This window comes from Natrix helvetica (assembly GCF_964273705.1).
Source record: "Natrix helvetica genome assembly, chromosome: 6".
In the NCBI taxonomy this organism is placed as follows: domain Eukaryota; kingdom Metazoa; phylum Chordata; class Lepidosauria; order Squamata; family Natricidae; genus Natrix; species Natrix helvetica.
In genome coordinates, this window is record NC_138553.1 from 21,938,708 (window position 1) to 21,959,012 (window position 20,305).

General features: G+C 38.6%; 1 protein-coding gene across 2 annotated transcripts in view; it reads right to left on the minus strand.

Annotated features, from left to right (window-relative positions):
* The window catches only part of HIPK2 (homeodomain interacting protein kinase 2), a 174,516-nt gene that overhangs the window by 40,524 nt on the left and 113,687 nt on the right, over positions 1 to 20,305 (minus strand). For both annotated transcript variants that reach the window (XM_081956646.1, XM_081956647.1), the window contains exon 3: positions 4,925 to 5,048. In XM_081956646.1, coding sequence (XP_081812772.1) covers positions 4,925 to 5,048 — 124 coding nt within the window. The remainder of the gene's footprint in view (positions 1 to 4,924; positions 5,049 to 20,305) is intronic.

Consider the following 20,305-nt stretch of genomic DNA (forward strand, 5'->3'; position numbering starts at 1 on the left):
TTTCACTGAAATCTTTGTCATAATTTCTACCCAGTCAGGTAAATGTATTTGTGTGCATATTTAACAATGAAAGAAAATATAGAAATAAAACAAAGGGACAGAAAATGCTACTCAAATCAAGGATTTGAAAGGGAGGGCAAAGGCCCACAGATATCAACCATTAATAATGTCGACTATGTATTAAAAGTGTAAATTACTGGAGTGTTATAGAGTTATCTTTCTTTTCTCTATTAAAATCCCACCACACTGCTGTATAAGCCTTTAAAGATTATGGTGTATATCATTTTGTTCATAGCCCATAAAGATAAAGGAAAGGCAATAAACCTATACAAAGAAAGCATGTATGCTCCAAGGTTGTGCTTTATTGGCAACAGAACATTTACAGCCCTGGCTTTTATCCTCAAATATTAACTTTAAGAGGACTTGTATGAACTAAATGTATTGAAAGTGAGATTACATTACCTCACCACCACCCCATTCTCTGCCATTTGCTTTTGAGAATTGAAAAAAAAACAATATTGGACATCAATTGAGCCCTGGGCATGCTTAATAGCTGATAGACCCAGATGGGGGAGAAGGAAATCTTAACTGTGTCAAAAGATGTACAAGGATCCAGTGAGTCCAGGTGATTAGAACAATGTGAGTAGGAAGATATCTGTATCAAAATGACTATCAACATCCAGAAATGTGACAATAGATTTAATGTAGATCCTAAGTCTCAGTTTTTACACCTGCAATTTAAAAAGGATCAGGCAGTAAACAATAGAAACGTACAGAATCTGGATTTGAGATTTGAGGAAACAAAGTAAACAGTATTAAGTGTGGCAAACAATACTACCTAGCGCAGGGGTGTCAAACTCGATTTCATTGAGGGCCCCATCAGGATTGAATTCAGAGGGCCAGAGTGGGTGATGCTGGGGTGGGCATGGCCAGTTTGACATCACTCGGGTTGGAAGCACCTGTGATGGCCCGAGCACTCTGCTAGAGAAAATGAGCTCCCAAGCTCCATTTCCGCTGGCAGAGGCACCATGGGCCACTCCTTTACTGTTTCCAGGGTGGTCCCACAGGCCAGATCCTGCTCCCGGGCCTTGAGTTTGATATCCACGACCTAGAGAGATGTCTGCCCATGTTTACATGTTGGAACTTACTTCATTAAATGGGACGTCTTAATTTACTATAAAACACACACTCTCTTACAAATGCTGTCGAGTGTGTGTGTGCGTGCATGTGTGTGGGGGTGTAAATATATTTTAAAACTGTAAGTGTGTTTTGCAACTACAACACAAACTTCTGCTGCTTCTGGAAATAAATAATACGGCAGTGGCATTAAACCAGAAATGGGGAAGGATGTGGTATACAATACCTTAGTGCAGAGCATTAAGTGGTAGATAAAAGAAAGAACAGGCTGAATTTAGGACTGAGGACATTCAGCTATTTGACCTCCTAAAGGATTTAAATGCAACTGAACATATTTGATGCTCAGACATTAGTTTTCCCTACGTCCCCGTGTATATGCTAATGATGAGTATTCTTGGAAAAATCATTTAAACCCTGTAGGCCCTAGGCAAACCAATGCTAAATCCATGTTGTACAGTGGCATAGCAGAAATTGATTGTGTGCAGAAACCAAGAATTAACTGTCATCTGAAAATATTGATTTCAATCTGAGAATTTCTGCTCAAGGCCCCCAATGACCTGTTTCAATCACAGGATTTTCCAGGGGTCCTGATGACATATTTCAAGTGGAACCTTTAAGGAATAGTTCCCACTATTTCTTTGATCTACTTTGCTTTCCACAAAAGACAAAAACAAACCAAGCTAAAACCACTAAGAGAAAAGCACAGAATAGCTGCACAACAATTTTGCTTGGTGCCACCATCTAATCCAGTGGTGTCAAACTGGCAGACCGCAGGCCAGATGTGTCATGCGTAGCCCATGACCATCCCAACTCCGCGAAGAGGGGAAAAAAGTCACGTTAGGTCACGTGATGGCAACGTGATGCAGCGAGTTTGGTACCCGTGATCTAACCCTTCACTAGGAACATCCTTAACAAGATCACACTTAGACTTCTACAATAGACCCATTTGTTAATACTATCAAGGGGAGTTTCATTTTGTAGCCAGCCACTGTCTGATGCACATCAGGCTGAGTAAAAGATAGAATACTTCCGTTGCAGCTTCAGTATTCCTGTCAACTTCCTTACGAAAAAGGTGAGATTTGCTCCATCTGTAGTGGTCATCTGTCCCAAGACCCTTTCTAGAATAGTGCTCGGACAATAGCAATATGTTAAGCCTACCTAGTTTTCCCTTGTTTTTAGCTTTTAAATATGATATTGGTTTATAACCGGAAAGGGGGAAAGGACCAGGCAGCAAAAGTATCAAAGAAAATTATGGTATCTTAAAGATTAGCAAATTTATTACTTTAGAGTGTATTAAAGATAGCTATCCATTAGGGATACTTGAATTGCATTGGTTGAACTTAAAATGATCCCCTATCATTACAGTTCATTTCATGAGATACATGGAGAATTCAACCAGAGTGACAGGAAATGTCTAAATTTACTGTTTGGGGCATGTAAATAGACATTGGAAATGAATTGCAGAAACTATAGCAATTCCCTTATTTGCATTTCACATATGTAGTGAAAGCTTATGTCATAAAAATTGTAGCCCTTTAAATTAATATAAGAGTTCCTGCTATTTAATAATACAGGTTTTATTTTCATGCAATTATTGGGAGCTTTTTTTAGAGTATTCAGTATATTTTAATTTCTAACACCAATTCAATGTTTGGATTGTTATTCTCTGTGTCAACATGTCTCACAAGCATAAATAATGATCTTCCTGAATAAAACTAAGGAGGGTGTTGCATCCATCTTCCATGCCACATTTGGCAGCGTTTCATAAGGATAAATTAGGGAATTGTGGAAACTCAAAACTGATGGACACACCTTTGGCATACATTATAGCTGTAAATTCACGAAATGACCTTTGGATAATAATTAGAACTTCCACGGTCGAGTAAATGAAAAATAAGAATACAGCTAATTGAAACATTCTTCTCTCCAGTTTACTTTCACATTTGTATGTCTTGGCAGTGCAAAATTAGTTTGTCCCAAATAATCATGTAATAGTCATCTAGTCCAGCTATCTTTTTGAGGAAGGGAAGGGAGTTTGAATTCCCTTACCATTTCCTACAATTTTATTAAGTGGATAGTTGTGGTATAATGATGCTAGTAGAGTCAGGAAGAGAGAATATCCATTTCCTATCCTTTTCTGCCTCTTGTTCTTCCCCAAGAGGTGGGGGACAGATAGCCACAGAGATGGAATGCCTAGGCAGGGGTTGTTTTACAGGGCCTCTCTAGGTCTTAATCACAGCCGAATAAAGGGTAAAGTAGGTCTCCAGTCATCACTTTAGATAACTCATTTGATCAGGAGAAGTGCTCTTTGGAATAGCTGACAAACGGTGGTGCTGTTGGGAAAAAAGGGAGATTATAGTCCATATATCTATGGAACAGAGACATATGTAGAGTGCCAACATGGAGCAAGCTAGTATAATATGTGTCTTTGGTAGAGACAAAAGTTCTTCTGTGATAGATCTTGCAAGCATTGAATATATTACTTTTTTTTTGCATTGTACAAGAAGTACTTCTGTAGATACTTTCTTTACTGGGGGAAGGGATTCCTATTCTACTCACTGACTAGATTCCCAATTTAGACAGAGTTTTCTTTTTGGAAAATGAAAGTCTTGATTGACAGTACGTTTATGCAAAGTGCTACTAAAGAAACACTGTTCCCAAGCATTTTACAGAATAAGTAGGACTACTATATCTGGGCTGCAAAAAAATCCAGACCATCACTGGATGACAGCAAAGAGATATAGAAAACTGTTAACACTCAATGTTGACAGCTGAGATGTAGAAGTCCCAAAATAACAAAACCTCAGCCTCAGCAGTAAAAAATATAACACTGTTTCACGCTAACTGGGCAGGGTAAACATGATTAACTGGAAACGGGAAGGTTAAAAATTTGGAGACAAGATGAAAAACAGTGTAGTCTTCCCTAAATTGGGTGCTTTCTAGATGTCTGGACTGTTAAAATCTTTTGTTAACAGCTATACTAAGAAAATCCTGGGAGTTTAATCCACAGAACTAGAAGATGCCTGGCTTGGAGAAGAATAGTTGTAAGAGTGTCATTATACTAGCCTTTGCTGGTGTGCCTGAGCTCTGTTCAAGCATTCAATTGAATGCACCCAGCTAAAGCTAGATAGAGATTAGATATATGCCTTGGCCCATTTTTGGCAGCAACCTCTACACATCTAACTGGCAGTTTGTAGGGACACTGTATTTGTGTTTTCTTGAGTGTTAATGTAGCTTTCTGCATGATCTGGTGCTTTTTTTATTAGAGTCTAGAATTAAATGGAAAGCAATTCATCTTTTCAGGTCAATGCAAATACACATTAGACCTTCAGAAAGAATAGGTCTTTGAGGTCCTCCATGAATTCAGCGTAATGCCTAAGTTCAGCTCTTCTCAGAAATTGCTTTTGCACTTTGACTTCTAATTCATAGATTTTTACAACTTCTACATGCTGCCAAAGTACAACTCCCAGCAACACCCACTCTCCTGTCCATTGCTGGAGGTTGTCAGAAATTGTAATTCAACAACACCTGGAAGGCCACAGGTTCCCTACCCAACTGAGATCTTTTGCTGTAAAAATACCAAGGAAGTGTTTGAACTGGGAGGGTGTGCTTGTTGTATTCTGAAAAGACATCATGTAATATAAAATGCAAATGTAACACCTTTGAAAAGAAATGGATAATCAAGAGAATTTCCCATTAAATTCATGAAGTTTGTCACCCTGGCAGCAGAGTTTATTAGATTTGTTCAAATAATAACCACAATAGCAACAAAATCAACCATACCGACCTGATCGTATTCTGAAGCTCCTGGATATAATGGCCAACCCAAAAAAAGCTCTGCAATGACACATCCTAAAGACCACATGTCAATTGCTTCGCAGAAGGGTAAACCAAGGATGATTTCAGGGGCTCTGTAGAGGAACAGCATGAGAGGAAAGCATTAACCATCGCAAAATAATAATATGACTATGTAAGAAATCACAAGGAATAAAACTTCTAACACAATCAGGTGTATGTTCAGGAAAAAAGAGGATTTATTCATGAGTACATGTTTAAACTTTCTTTTATGTAGATTCTTATAGATATTTCCCTTTATGTCCATGACCGGCCCGAGTTCAACTGATAGAGGTTTCCCTATCACAGCTTTCTATGTTGGGAAATGCATCACCTGCAAATATTTGTTAAGCTATGCCACTGATAAAAATCAGATTTTTTTTTCTTTTTATGACCCTTTATTCCTTTTATTCGGGGTGGAGTAAGGACAATTATATGGAGCTGAGTGTTTACTGGCCAAGTGCCCTTCCTAATGTCATGAAGATATTTTCTCTTTGTGTCCAAGTAGAGAAACACTACCACTGCCCTAGGATTGAACTAGGATACAATAGCAGAGTTGGAAGAAGGGACCTTGGAGGTCTTCTAGTCCAACCCCCTGCCTAGGCAGGAAACCCTATACCGTTTCAGACAAATGGCTATCCGACATCTTCTTAAAGACTTCCAGTGTTGGGGCATTTACAACTTTTGGAGGCAAGCTGTCCCACTGATTAATTGTTCTAACTGTAAGGAAATTTCTCCTCAGTTCTAAGTTGCTTCTCTCCTTGATTAGTTTCCACCCATTGATTCTTGTTCTACCCTCAGGTGCCTTGGAGAATAGCTTGACTCCCTTTTCTTTGTGGCAACCCCTGAGATATTGGAACACTGTTATCATGTCTCCCCTAGTCCTTCTTTTTATTTAACTAGACTAGTGTGGCCTTACCAAGGCATTATAAAGTGGTATTAACACTTCACATGATCTTGATTCTATCCCTCTGTTGATGCAGCCTAGGACTGTGTTGGCTTTTTTGGCAGCTGCTTCACACTGCTGGCTCATATTTAAATGGTTGTCCACTAGGACTCCAAGATCCCTTTCACAGTTACTACTATTGAGGAAGGTACCACCTATACTGTACCTGTGCATTTCATTTTTCTTGCCTAAATGTAGAACCTTACTTTTTTCACCATTGAATTTCATTTTATTAGATAGTGCCCAATGTTCAAGTTTGTCAAGATCCTTTGGGGATTTCTTTTTAAAAGGAAGAGAATTTTGTAAACATTCTTGTGGGTAAAGTGAGATTTTTCTCGCGCTTAGTTTCAAGGTGACCAAAGATGTGTTACCATCATCTCTCCAACTGTTTACAGTCCCTTTGGCATCTAACATTTTTATGAAATTCCAAGAAAAGATCTGATGAGACAACATTTCCGAGTGGAACCTTCTGAGCACTGGAAGGATGTGCGAAGTGAAACATCCACATTAGCACTAAAGTATTCTGCTATCATCTACAACAAACTCAAAAACACTCACCAATAGAAATTTGAAACGAATTCTCTTTTAAAGGTAAAGGTTCCCTTCGCACATATGATCTAGTCATTCCTGCCTCTAGGGGGCGGTGCTCATCTCCGTTTCAAAGCTGAAGAGCCAGCGCTGTCCAAAGACGTCTCCGTGGTCATGTGGCCGTCATGACTAAATGCTGAAGGCGCACGGAACGCTGTTATCTGCCCACTAAAGATGGTCCCTACTTTTCTACTTGCATTTTTAACGTGCTTTCGAACTCTAGGTTGGCAGAAACTGGGACAAGTAATGGGAGCTCACTCCATTATGCAGCACTAGGGATTCGAATCACCCAACTGCCGACCTTTCTGATCGACAAGCTCAGCGTCTTAGCCACCCGAAATTCTCCTTTACAGTGAGATAAATTATAAACCAAGCTTTAGTGTGAACAGGGCTCTCAATAATTTTCGGAAAAACAGTCTTTTGGGTGACAATTGATTAAATATTAATTTCAAAGGCCAGTATAGGAAATCTAATTTAAAAAGGGGAAATCCTTACTGACTGTCTAAGGCAGCAGTTCTCAACCTATAGGTCGGGACCCCTTTGGGGGTTGAACGACCCTTTCATAGGGGTCGCCTAAGACTATCGGAAAACACATATTTTCGATGGTCTTAGGAACCGAGACACCAATTTGATGGTTGGGGATCACCACAACATGAGGAACTGTATTAAAGGGTTGCGACATTGGGAAGGTTGAGAACCACTGCTCTAAGGCTTAAATAGGTTTGGAAATGAATTTTAGCTGCCAAGAGAGAACTCCAGTGTTAGTAGTAAGAGGAATAAAAGAGAATACTGTCTCTCTTCCAACAGTGGGTGGGCAGGGGCTAGACATCAAGAAGTAGAGAATGTTGTCTCTAGCTATGAGGGTAAGGAAAAAGGGAAGGAAGAATGCAATGGGGTGTGTGATGCTACAGACTGGGTAATAAAGGATGTGTATTCATAGACCATAGTCCCCACCTACAAATCTGGTGCTGGGTCCGTGTAAATTGTAAAGGCACCTTTGTTCTACAGCCCAAACTCTGCTTTTTTTCCAAAACAATTTTCAACTTGTTGTTTTAGACAGCCTGATGTCTAAATACAACTAAAATGAAAAGAAGAGAAACTCTTTGGGAACTGTCTCCTTATTCAACCGAAACTTATTTCTATTATTAGATGAGACGAGACTTCTTAAAACTGAGAATCAGATAAACTAAGCAGTCTTTATAATTCAAAAACATGAAATAAAATTAATATTTAATTATAATATGAGAGAGAGAGAGAGAGGGAGAGAGGGAGAAAGGAAGAAAGGGAAGGAGCCTCATTGTATATATCAGTGATGGCTAATCTTTTTGGCGCTGAGTGCCGAAAGCGTGCATGCGCGTACACCCATAATGCAAAGTGTGCCCCCCTGCACAGCCCGCCCGCGCATATGTACACATGAACCCCCTGTGTTCACTCTGCCCCCGCACATGCAGTGCGCCATCCATGCATGTGTGTGTGACCCCTGTGTATGCGCCCTGCCCCCACGCATGTGCACACAAATCCCACATGCACCCCCTGCATATGCGCAGCAGAGAAGCAAGTCAGCTGGTTGGTGGGAGGCGCACGTGCATGCACAGCAGAACTGAGCAAGGGTGACAGCAAGGGTGCCCGCAGAGAGGGTTCTGTGTGCCACCTATAGCACATGTGCCATAGGTTCGCCATCACGGGTATATACCTTAGGGTCCGAATCATTACACTTTATTTTCAAAAGAAGGCTAATACTGCTGTTATTTAGATTCCTACGTAATATGCCAAGAAAGGTTTGCATTTGTCCCTTATCAACATAAAGAGTAAAACATTCTGGCGAAATTCTTGTATACCTCTTAATCGCCAAGAGGCTGAAAGCAGCGGTAAATATTTTGCCTTTCATTTGTCAATACAATTCTCTTCCCAGTCACCTGCAGCATCCCTAACTTCCCATGTTTCCATTAAATCCCAAAGGAAGACATCAGGAGACATTCCACCCAAAAGGGTTTTTAAAGCAGGAAGCAGAGGCTGAGGGATGGGGAGAACAATGACAGCCACATCCACCACCTCATAATCATAAAGGAAGCAGAGTGTTAGGAGAAAAAAGAGTTTTTAAAGAAATCTGAAAACAATCTAAGGAGGAGGGGGAAAAAACGAAGTTGCTTTTCTGCAAGTGAAATATTTTGGACAACTAAGAGACAGAATTCAGCGGAGTAGCTTCCTTAACTGCAAACAGAGAAGCAACAGTGTTTTTTACTCATAATGCTCTGATGGGTGTTACATTATATGCTGTTTTTGTGGTTGTTAGTTGTGAAGTCGTGTCCAACCCATCGCAACCCCTTGGACAACGTTCCTCCAGGCCTTCCTGTCCTCTACCATCCTCTGGAGTCTATTCAAGCTCACAGCTACTACTTCGGTGACTCCATCCAGCCACCTCATTCTCTGTCATCCCCTTCTTTTACCCTCAATCTTTCCCAGCATTAGGCTCTTCTCCAGTGAGTCTTTCCTTCTAATGAGGTGGCCAAAGTATTTGAGTTTCCTCTTCAGGATCTGGCCTTCTAAAGAGCAGTCAGGGTTGATCTCCTCTAGGACTGACCAGTTTGATCGCCTTGCAGTCCAAGGGATTTGCAGGAGTCTTCTCCAGCACCATAGTTCAAAGGCCTCAATTCTTTGGCGCTCAGCCTTTCTTATGGCACAACTTTCACAGCCATACATTGCAACTGGGATTACCGTATATGCTGTTTAGTTGAAGCATTATATAAAATATTAAGGAAGTTTTCATAGCAAACCCTAAATACAGTTTTGCATTTCTCCGTCCCGAAATATAAAACCAACATTTCTACAACATAGAAACAATTTATATCCATATAGCTAGGAATTTTTGGTGACATATTTGAAAAAGCTCGCAAAAATATGTGTGTCATATGTATTAGTTTGAAATCAAACCAACCAAGGGATTATATACATGCCCAAACTCGTACTTCTTCTAAACCTAACATTAATCCACTTAGAGTTGTGGATTCATACAGAAAGGTGGGGCTTTGATCACACATCATGTCTGCCATTTTGCCTTTTCTAGCTTGTCCTCCAGATGCCTCAAACAACACGCTCACCAATTGTAGCTTAACATCTACTATCATTATGAAAATGAAATATTTGCTGTATTAATTGTATACCAATCATGCAAATTGCCTGTGAAATTCTGGCTCAAGATATGAGGTAGCCTAAGGCTGCCCAGCATGGCATTTCATTTTTATCTCCATTTGAAAGCTGCATTTGTAATACCATTCTCAGCCCTTTAGTTCATCTTTTTTAACCCATTTTTCCAGAAGTCTAGTTTTGTAAATCACTCCAAATTGAACCTCAAGAGTAAAATATTTGATAAGCAATTATTAGGTTTGCCAGTACTGAAAAACGTTTACTAGCTGCTGAAAAAGTAACTTGAGTAATCTGGAAAAAAATATTCAGGCACTCTAGAGAAATCTTGTGTTGCATTCTCATTTATAACTTGCAGTTGGGCACAGAGGAGCTTGGAGAAGCCTTAGGAAAAGTTTCAATTTGCATGAAACCAGGCTAACTCCTTTAGAAGCACAGTGTTTTAATTTTGGAAGCCTCCACTGAATCGCTGCAAACTTTGGTGTTACTCCATACAGCATATCCAAATATACGGACATGTTTCCACAAACACACTGTACACCAGGTATGCAGACTGAGAAATCTTATTGAGTCTGGAAGGGAAACACCTGTTCAGCAAGTAGAGGAAACACACATTCACACGGAGGGAAAACACAAAAGATGGAAACCTCGAGCAGGAGGACTTAGGACAAATGTTCTAAAAAAAATACAAAAGTATCAATGGGGCTGTTGTTGTTGTTGTTGTTAATATTATTATATATTTTATTCATTAAACATGAAAGTCAGTCAACCGAACATTCAAAAATGCACCACAAATACCATTGACTGGTGCTAATGGTTGATAAGAATTGCTGCCAGCGGAGGAAGAGGAGAAGGAGGAGGAGATTATATCTATTTACCTTGCTTACTGAAAGCAAGACTGAAATTTTAGAGTAAATGATTGACGGCAATTGTAAATCTTAGATGGATGGTACACAGAGCGAAACATTGAAAAAACAAAACAGAAATATGGAACTCATCTGTCTGTGTGTCTGTCCGTCTGTCCGTCCGTCCATCCACCCACCCACCCATCCATCTATCTATCCACCCACATATATCTTCTACCAATCTACCCACTAGCTGTTTTTTTTTTAAGAACAAGGGATGTAATTGTTTGCAGTCATTGTTCAACGGCTGTTCTTCATTTTCTAGCCGGATGGAGAAACCATTCAAATTGTGATAAATTTAGTAAAGTACTTAACCAGCCTTCTATTGCAAGGAGAAACTGAGCAACACTCTGTGATCCATTCTGCTAGATAGATTGAGGATTTGAATCTGACCCAACAATCAGCCTATGATCTTAGGCCAGTCTCTTTCTGTCTTATTATTGAACCTAGCTTACAAGTTTGCTGTAAGGGAAAAAAAGGGTGGAGGGGTGATTTATTCATCACTCTGAGTTCCTTGGAGGAAAACCAGTGTAAAAATGAACAATGCATCATGACACAGAAGGACATAAATTGTTTTAATTGTTTTAACAGGCAAGAATAAAACTGTCGAGTGACGTGAACATTAAACATACAAACAGCCAACCCTCTAATAAGCTGTTTAGATAAAAGGATATGCAGATGCCTCCTGGTTGCTGTTTCCAGCATCGTAAGGATTCAGAGAACTAGTTCTTAACCACTTAACTAGCCTTCAAGGAGAGAAATGCTGAAACTGATCAACCTTCCTTTGTCATTTTCAAGCTGTCTTAAAACTCGATGGGCATACAGGCCATTCCTTGGTATCAGAAGCAGTACTGAGGTTCTAAAACTTCTAATGTGAATTTATCGCATATCAGTAAATGCATTGTTATTCTGAGGACCGGGGTAAAACAGTAAATACATTTGTTCTCAAGTGATATGCATAAAGAGAACCGCATGAGTCAAGCAATGAGCTAATATTCTTCCACTTAAACTAGTATGATGTGGTGCAACTTAAGCCATGGGAATAGGATAGAAGGATAAAGTATTAACAAAAGAGGCAATTCAAAGATTTCTCTCTCTCTCTCTCTCTGAATTGCAGGGGAGGATGGAGAGAAACAGCAGCATACAAACAAAAGAAATTCCTATGCAAAATCTTGAAAAAGGGACTTCATTATATATTCATGATTGCATTTTCTATTCTTTCTTCTAGGGGGGGTGGGATGACAACTCCTGCCTGTGAAAGGAAACTGAATTTTAAACTGAATTGCACAGTTTATACAAATGGAAGCTGACTGTGTTAGCTTCACATCCAATATTTATCAATGTCAAACTTTTTTTCCTGTATGTTTTCAATGATTGTCCCCCCCCCCACCCCAAAATCAGTACTTCCAAGCAATCAATCAAATTTTCATGTATCTAGGGCAGCTTTGCCTAACTGATGGCCTCCAAATTCAGAAATCCATCTTCCATAATCAGTGTGGCCAAAATGGACAACCAATACATTTAGTTTGGGAAAACCTGATTTGATGCCTGAGCAAAGAGCAAAGAGATAACCTATGAATTAGATTCTAGAATAAATGCCCTAGTTGTCATTTTCAGCACTAAAGAATACATTGATTTTAGTCATTCAGAAATTTTATGCTGGATTTTTTTTTAATCTGACTGTACCGACATCATACAAATTAATGTTTAGTGAGAAACACAATGTATTTTAGTGAAAAACAGAATTGCTTAAATTTTACTTAGCTTAAACATCAATTGAAGAAGAAACTTATTTCCAAACATTGGGCACAAACACTTTCCATTTACATTTCCCCACAACTTTACATGTGATGAACTTTTTTTCATCCTATTTTTGTTTATGGGCTTAAGGAAAAATACAGCTGATGATTCAACAATAGGAAGCTGTTTAATAGGTTCTGGTGGAAGTAGGTAATTCTGGTGGAATCATTTCTCATTTTTCTGACAAGCTCCGCTATGTCTTAATAGTTGAGGAACTAATATTTTATTGGGGTGTTTCCTGATTGATTTTCCCCTGCACTAAGGAAAAATAGAAACAGCTGTTGAAGCAATCAAGATTTCCAGGTCTAAAGGAGGACAAAATTAAACCAGACTATGCGGGTAGTTAACATATTTTCATATCTGCTATTGTAAAAGATTTGCCCATCCATACTTTTTTTGTTTGCTTGTTTGTTTCAATAAGCGGTGTTTAAGAGGGGGAAGTACAACTGACAGGGTAAAATAAATTTTAGAAGCAATCCATATGATCTCTATAGTTACTGGGCCTTTATACATGTCCACTGGGAGAATCAAGTGAAGAGGTAATGATGAGTCTCTCAATGCTATTGTTGGAAAGTATCAAACAACAGAAAGGTGAGGAGCAACTAATTTAAGTAAAGCAATCTTAAATATGCACCTTTACATATGTACAATAGAGAAGAATGAGAAAAGCAGACCCTTTTCACAATTTTAAATATAAACTTTTGAAGCAGACCGAGGAGTGGTAAAATTCTGATTTGATTGTTTTTGCTTTAGAGGAAATGTCATTTATTAATGTGATTTCGTTAAGAAGGCTTCATAAATAGCTTAGGCATTCCAGATAGACATAGTCAAGTCGCAACCTTCTAATGGGACACGATGAAGGATTCCAAATTTACTGTGTGTCTGGTATGGAAAAAGGGAGCAGATTATTGTTTTTTCTCTCAAGAAGAGACAGAAAGTGATACAGAAACTCTCGAAACTAATGGCACATTCTTACCTATCAATAGCTTTCACTCTCATTTTCCTATGCAAGAAAGTTAGCACTGCATGGTTTCACCCTACACTTCTCAGTTGCACATTTTCAAAACAATAAGGCAAATAGAAATTTGAAACAGCTTTATTTCTGCTGCAGGACACAACTGAAGATCACTGGGATGATTCCATGGTTTGCAAATTGACATGGATAAGACTTTGATAATAAAAAAGGCAGTACAATAATTCACAGCCTCCTTGTTCTTATCAGCTACTACCAACCAATAATTGCTTATCTCTGCAACAGAGATGCTACAATAAAACACCATCATAGTGGAGAAAACATATTCTACCTTCTCCCTTGGCAATTCAGAAACTGGCTTGCTACCCAGAAAATGTCTGGTCATGTGGGGTAGGTTTTTTATATATATATAACCTTGACTAAAAGTCTACATGATATCTCACAATAGTGCTGATTTTCCAGCCGCAGGAAGATTTCTTCCATTATGACCAGGATCTACTCCTGCCATTGTCTCAGAAAGGCTGAAGAACCCAGCATATATCTTCCTACGATGATTACCATTCCTTTTTCATGACAGTAATTGTCACCATTTTTTTCTTTTGGGAGAGAAGATTTCTAATAATGGTCCAATTCAAAGCCTGCCCAAGATATAAATACCTAGACTTTCATTCTCTGGAGACTCAATTCTATGTCCACTAGTACATTGTAAAAATGCCTTCCAAGAATCTTGTTATACATTCAGGTAGTCGGCTCCTGTCTGGTGAAATTGCTCCTTTCTTATTAATCAAAACGTCTGTACTGGAATAAACTTAATAAAATCATATTCATTCCCTGCCTTCGGGCATGGCAAAGGAACAGAGATTAAGGTACATAGGATTTTCAAAGAGTTCAAACTTCTTAAGCCCCATCTGCAGAATCACAAGACATGTTGCACGCAAGAAGAAATCCATAACAGTTGAAAAACACAGATGTGTCTACAGAAAATGCAAAGCTTTGGATTCTAACAGATCGAGATGTATAGTGAGTACACAAGAAAGATTTTCCGTGACTTATGTCTTTGGTAGCAAGCCTTCTATTTTGAGCCTTCATACAGTAGCTTTCACTGCTTAATCTACAGTATGCCTACATTTTCTAGAGAATGAATTATTTTCTTTTTTTAAATATAATTTTCATTGAAGCTTAAAAAAAACTAAGATAAAAACTAATACAAACTACTTTAAATAAGGAAGAAAAAAGAAAAAGAAAGAAATCAAAGGAAAAGGTAGATGAAGAGAAAAAGTTGAAGAAAAAATAGAAAGGAAAAAAGGCACGGAATCATTTCCAATATTCTTCACAGCAGTTATAAGTGCAATTATATCTTAAACACTCTCACTAAAGTTATATCATAATACTCTTCTTTCCGTAATCTATCTAGTCCAAATCATAAATCACAAATTCATTTTTCCCCATTTTTACACAAAAAGTTTGTAAGAGGTTTCCAGTCACTGATAGATGTAAATAGTGTTTTAGAAATAGATCATTTCCAGTCACTTAATCTCACTGAGTGTCTCTTCTCCAGTCACAACTGCAAATGGTGTATGTGTTAATTTCTTGCTTGTAATTTAGAATATTTTTGGAGTATAAGACACACTATTCCCCCCCCCCAAAAAAAGTGGGTGAAAATTTAGGTGAATCTTATAGACTGAATGTGGGCATTTATGACCTCCCAAGCCAAATGGCCCATTTTTGCCAAAAACGGGCCCATTTTTGGGCTCCCAACCCTCCGTGTGTCACATTTTTGCCCTCCCTGGCTCTCTGAAGCACTTTGCAGACCAAAAATAGACACGGTTTTGGTGAAAATGGGCCACTTTTTGGCAAAAATGGGATGTGCGGAACTGCAGAATGTTTCTGGGAGCCTGGAAGGGTGAAAACATGACACGCGGAGGGCTTGGGAGGCCAAAAATGACCCTGTTTTTGGTGAAAATGAGCCGTGCAGAGCACTGCAGAGTGCTTCTGGGACCTGAAAGGGCGAAAATGAGATGCACGGAGACCAAAAACTATTTTTTTCTTGTTTTCCTCCTGTAAAATTAGGTGCATCTTATAGTGCAAAAAATATGGTAACTTTTTTAGGACAGAAACTAATAGTCTATCCTGCATTCTGCCCTTCTCAACATGTACATTTACACTTTTAACCCGATATAGCAGATAGATGTATTTTGTGTGTTTGTAAATTTTAAAAAAAGATTACACTTTTAAGTTAAAGAATGTGAGAGAAATATTACATTTCATTTACTCATATTGGTACATGGATAGAACAGATCTTGGTAAATTGCAAAATAACGTGAACCTATTATTGGTAGAATTATTGTGGTATAAAATGTCCATTGAGAAAGCCCAGGATGAAAATTAGTACAAGTTTAAAATCTGACGTGGCTCATCTTGTACCAGGGCTGAGCCTATGATCTGAACTGAAGTTGTGTTGCAGAAGGCAAAATCAGGGTGAAAAGCATGGAGACAAAACCCAGGAAAAGAGTTGATAGAAGCTTGGAAGTCATGACAATAATGCATAATGCTGCTCCATTGATACCAATTTCTGTTCTTACAATGTTATCAATTCTCTCCCATTTGGCCTTACACTGTTTTAGAACATGTCATCATCACTATCTACAAACAGAGAACATGTCATCACTTGTTCCTTGATTACAATTTAACAGTGTTCCATTCCAAATAAGGAACGGAGTTTGTTCTTTTGTTGTTATTGTTTAAATCACGCAAACCACTGACAGCAAGAAATGGCTCAGACAAGAAAGAAGATGGCTGCATAATAGAAAACTCTAGAACACAGTCAGATATCAAACCAGATGGAGAAAGATACAATTCCCAAGACATATGTGGTTATTTTTTATTTATTTGTTATTTATTCATACTGTTACTTATTTGTTTGTATACTTATTGAGCTCATATGCCACGCTAATCACTGATGAGCGAGGATATGTAATGGTATGTTAGGAAAGATCTTGAGAAGGGCATAGAACTGTTGCCCAGGAAATGGACAGATAAGAAACAGTACTATAGCCCATAGGTGGATAGTGGGGGGTGGGGAGGGCCAGAAGAAAAACCTCTCTAGTTTCTCAGGCTATAAAGGAGTACAAATGGGAGATTTATACTTTCAAGACTTGTAAGATTCTGTCAATATAGCTTTACAATGAAAACAGAATTAACTGTACATCTCCAGCATTCATACAATGTGAAAATCAATATACATCTATTTATATTAGGGGTGGGTTCCAGCAGTCACTACTACCGGTTCTCTCATGGCCGTGCCACACGCTTCGTGTGAATATGTGCCCTTGATGCATGGTGTGCGCACATGTGCAGTGCAATAAACATTGCTGGCACCTACGGGAAAACCGGTTCGGGGGCGTGGCAGGCCTTGGGCGCTGCCGGTTCCAGTGACCCAGGCTGCCAAACCACTATCAGTTCGTCCGAACCAGTAGGAACCCACCACTGATTTATATGTATATGTATGTGCAAATATGTATGTGTGTTTGTGTACCATATACCAAAGATAGATAGATAGATAGATAGATAGATAGATAGATAGATAGATAGATAGATAGATAGATAGATAGATAGATAGATAGATAGACAGACAGACAGACAGACAGACAGACAGTAGATAGATATACATATAAGTAGATATAGAGGGAGAGTGGGAGACAGAGAGCGCGAGAGCTGTAATATATTTCAAAGCCAGAGTGATTCAAATGTCTAGACTCCCAAGGCCAGCTGCATTAGCTAAACTTCAATGGCTTTCCTAAAAACAAATAGAGTAAATTAGCATTTCCAGGGAAATGGTGGCAATTAAGAAAACTCATTCCCATGATCCCTGTTGATATTTTCTACAAAATGGGGTCTGGAGGGAGGCCACTCTGTATGTTGAGGTTTATCTGCATGCAGATTGGTATAAAAAGATGAGACTTATTCCAAAGAAATTATGGTGTCTGTCTGTCTGTCTGTCTGTCTGTCTGTCTGTCTCTCTCTCTCTCTCTCTCACACACACACACACACACACACACACACACACCCCATAGCTGCATGCAGTCAATGAGACACTTTCTTCCAGGCAAATGCTAAAAATAACATGCATGAGGAAAAAAATTCCAGTGTGCAAAACAAGCAAAATGAGTTCTGCAGTAGGGATTATGCAGTAGTGATGAAGAGGGAGCTTTTTGCAAGTATGAATTTTGATCAGCGCTGATCTCTGCCGGATATTCATGAATAACAAACCACTTCTCACGATGTTAAGGAGCTACCAAAAATATTCATGGGAACATAGAAGCGCATTTTAGTGTAATCTATTACCTATTTAAATTATTTGAAACATTATTGTGATGCAGCACCACTGCCTTCTCTTAATACCGTAGCTCAAAGTTGCTATTGTAATTTATTATGCAGTGGCAATCACTCACAGGGATAAAATCAGTGGGATCATTGGTCATTAGGACTGATTTACATGTATATGTAAGTACCACATATGTTTGTATACCATACATAGATATAGATAGCTGGATGGATGGATGGACGGATGATAGAAGATAGGTAGGTAGGTAGGTAGGTAGGTAGGTAGGTAGGTAGATGATAGATAGATAGATGGACGGATGATAGAAGATAGATAAATAGATAGATAGATAGATAGATAGATAGATAGATAGATAGATAGATAGATAGATAGATAGATAGATAGATAGACAGACAGACAGACAGACAGACAGACAGACAGACAGACAGACAGACAGACGGATGATAGAAGATAGATAAATAGGTAGGTAGGTAGGTAGGTGGGTGGGTGGATGGATGGATGGATGGGCGGATGATAGAAGATAGATAAATAGGTAGGTAGGTAGGTAGGTAGGTAGGTAGGTAGGTAGGTAGGTAGAAAGAAAGATAGATAGATAGATAGATAGATAGATAGATAGATAGATAGATAGATGCTAGATAGATAGATAGATAGATAGATAGATAGATAGATAGATAGATAGATAGATAGATAGATAGATAGATGAATAAGGATAAATAAACCTGAGGTACAGAGGCAATAGGTTGATGCTCTCCACCCCAAACTATGAACCAAAAAGAAGTAATGTACTCATACAGAGCAAACTGAGAATTGTTGTAGCATTGGAATTAGTGAATGACTTGCACACCAAAGAATTTGTGGAGTTGTAAATTAGGGTAAACCACAGAGTTACCTAGGTCAGCTGTAGTTGGGCTAAAACAAAAGTCAAGATGGCAGCCACATATGAAAATGGTGTGGCTTTGATCACACAGTGGTGGCTGCCATCTGGTCCCCTTCCCTCATCTCTACAGACACTCCTGAAAATAACTAAGTGTGGAGTATAAGGATAATAGTATGGTATATGCCAAAACTCTCCTTTTGAAAATTAAAGAGCTATAAGTTTCCATATGGACAGGAATAACCAACTATCCTATAAATGTAACGAAGCAGCTTTCTCCATGAAAAGGCAATTTCCCTCTTCTGTGATTACCTTTCAGCTTAATTAGCTGTGATCAAAAGTATTGGCACCATTTCCTGATCAAATAATGAAAAGCAATGCCTTAAACAGTCCTCAAATTATGGGGAACAAATTCAGTATCAAAATATATTTGCAGTGGGATGCAAATGAATATCAATAAAAATATCAGAAATAAAAGGTATATTCTCTGTCTTTCTCTGCATCGCTGCAATTGCTCTTAATCTGACAAGATATTGTTATAGCAAATCAAGAACCGCTAATATTTCTTAATTTTCCAAATAGGAAGCTCAAAGTATTTAAATAGGAATATATAATATATCTCCTGCACCTCCAACTTTTCTCTACAAATATAACTGCAACAGGAGACAGAATGAAATTAAAACGGCCTATTTTTTTTCTTTCAGCATCTCTTCCAATTTGCTTTTTTTTTTTTTTTTACTGTTTGCACAAAACAATAAAAAGTCAGGCAAATATGAACAGGAGAATCAATGAATGAATAATGTGGGAATTGAAGCTTGTTTACACACATGCATATATTCAGGAAATCTCTCTTTTCCTATTCTGTCTGGAAGCAGAGAACTAGACTTCATTTTTATGTGCCTGGAAATACTTCTGAGGAATTAAAGAGCCACTATTTTCCCCCTTTCAAGCTGAACTAAACGTAAAAAGAATGAAAATCAAAGCCTCTTTTAAACATGTTTAATATACATAGAGCAGTTTTGCTTGCATAAAAAGATTGCTTATTCGAATAACGTTAGCTATCTTTTATTTATGCTACTGTTTTAGCCTCCCACACTCTGGGAGGCTATGCAATGCACTTTCTGCATTAGATTCAGTGGTTACAACGTGTATTGTATTAATTCAATCTGTGCCATTCCTCAGATAGGTAGAATGGGAAAAACTTTGAGGGAAGATCCAGTCCTAGAGTGAAGCAATCATCTCACACCACAGATGTTGGAGATGGCAGCAGTGCCAGCTTGGTCTTCCTCTTAGCCCCCTGATCATTTCTCTTGGTTGCAAGACAGAGTTTATTTAGTTATTTAATTTTTAAAGCTGCCCATCTCAAACAAATAACCCTAGGCAGTGGCAATCATAAAACAGTTTGTATAAAATTAAATATATACAACTAAGAAAAAAATGCAACCATAAATGTTTATATACAGCCAGGAAGCAAGGCCTTCACACCTTAGGGGCCCAGACTCAGATGTAAAGCCTTCAAGACCTTATGAAAGAGGATCAGGGTCACCTCAGGGGAGAATGTTCCAGAAGACATGGATGATGGCAGAGAAAGCATGTCTTCTCATACTATCCAACATTTCTTGGTTGGTGGAACCTGTAATATACCCAACCTGCCAGACTGAATTGAATGGATAGAAACTCGACTTGTACAACATATAAACCATTGTATGCACTACAGCTTTTGACTTCACCAACTAAATTAGATTTCACTAATAAGTGTTGTTTA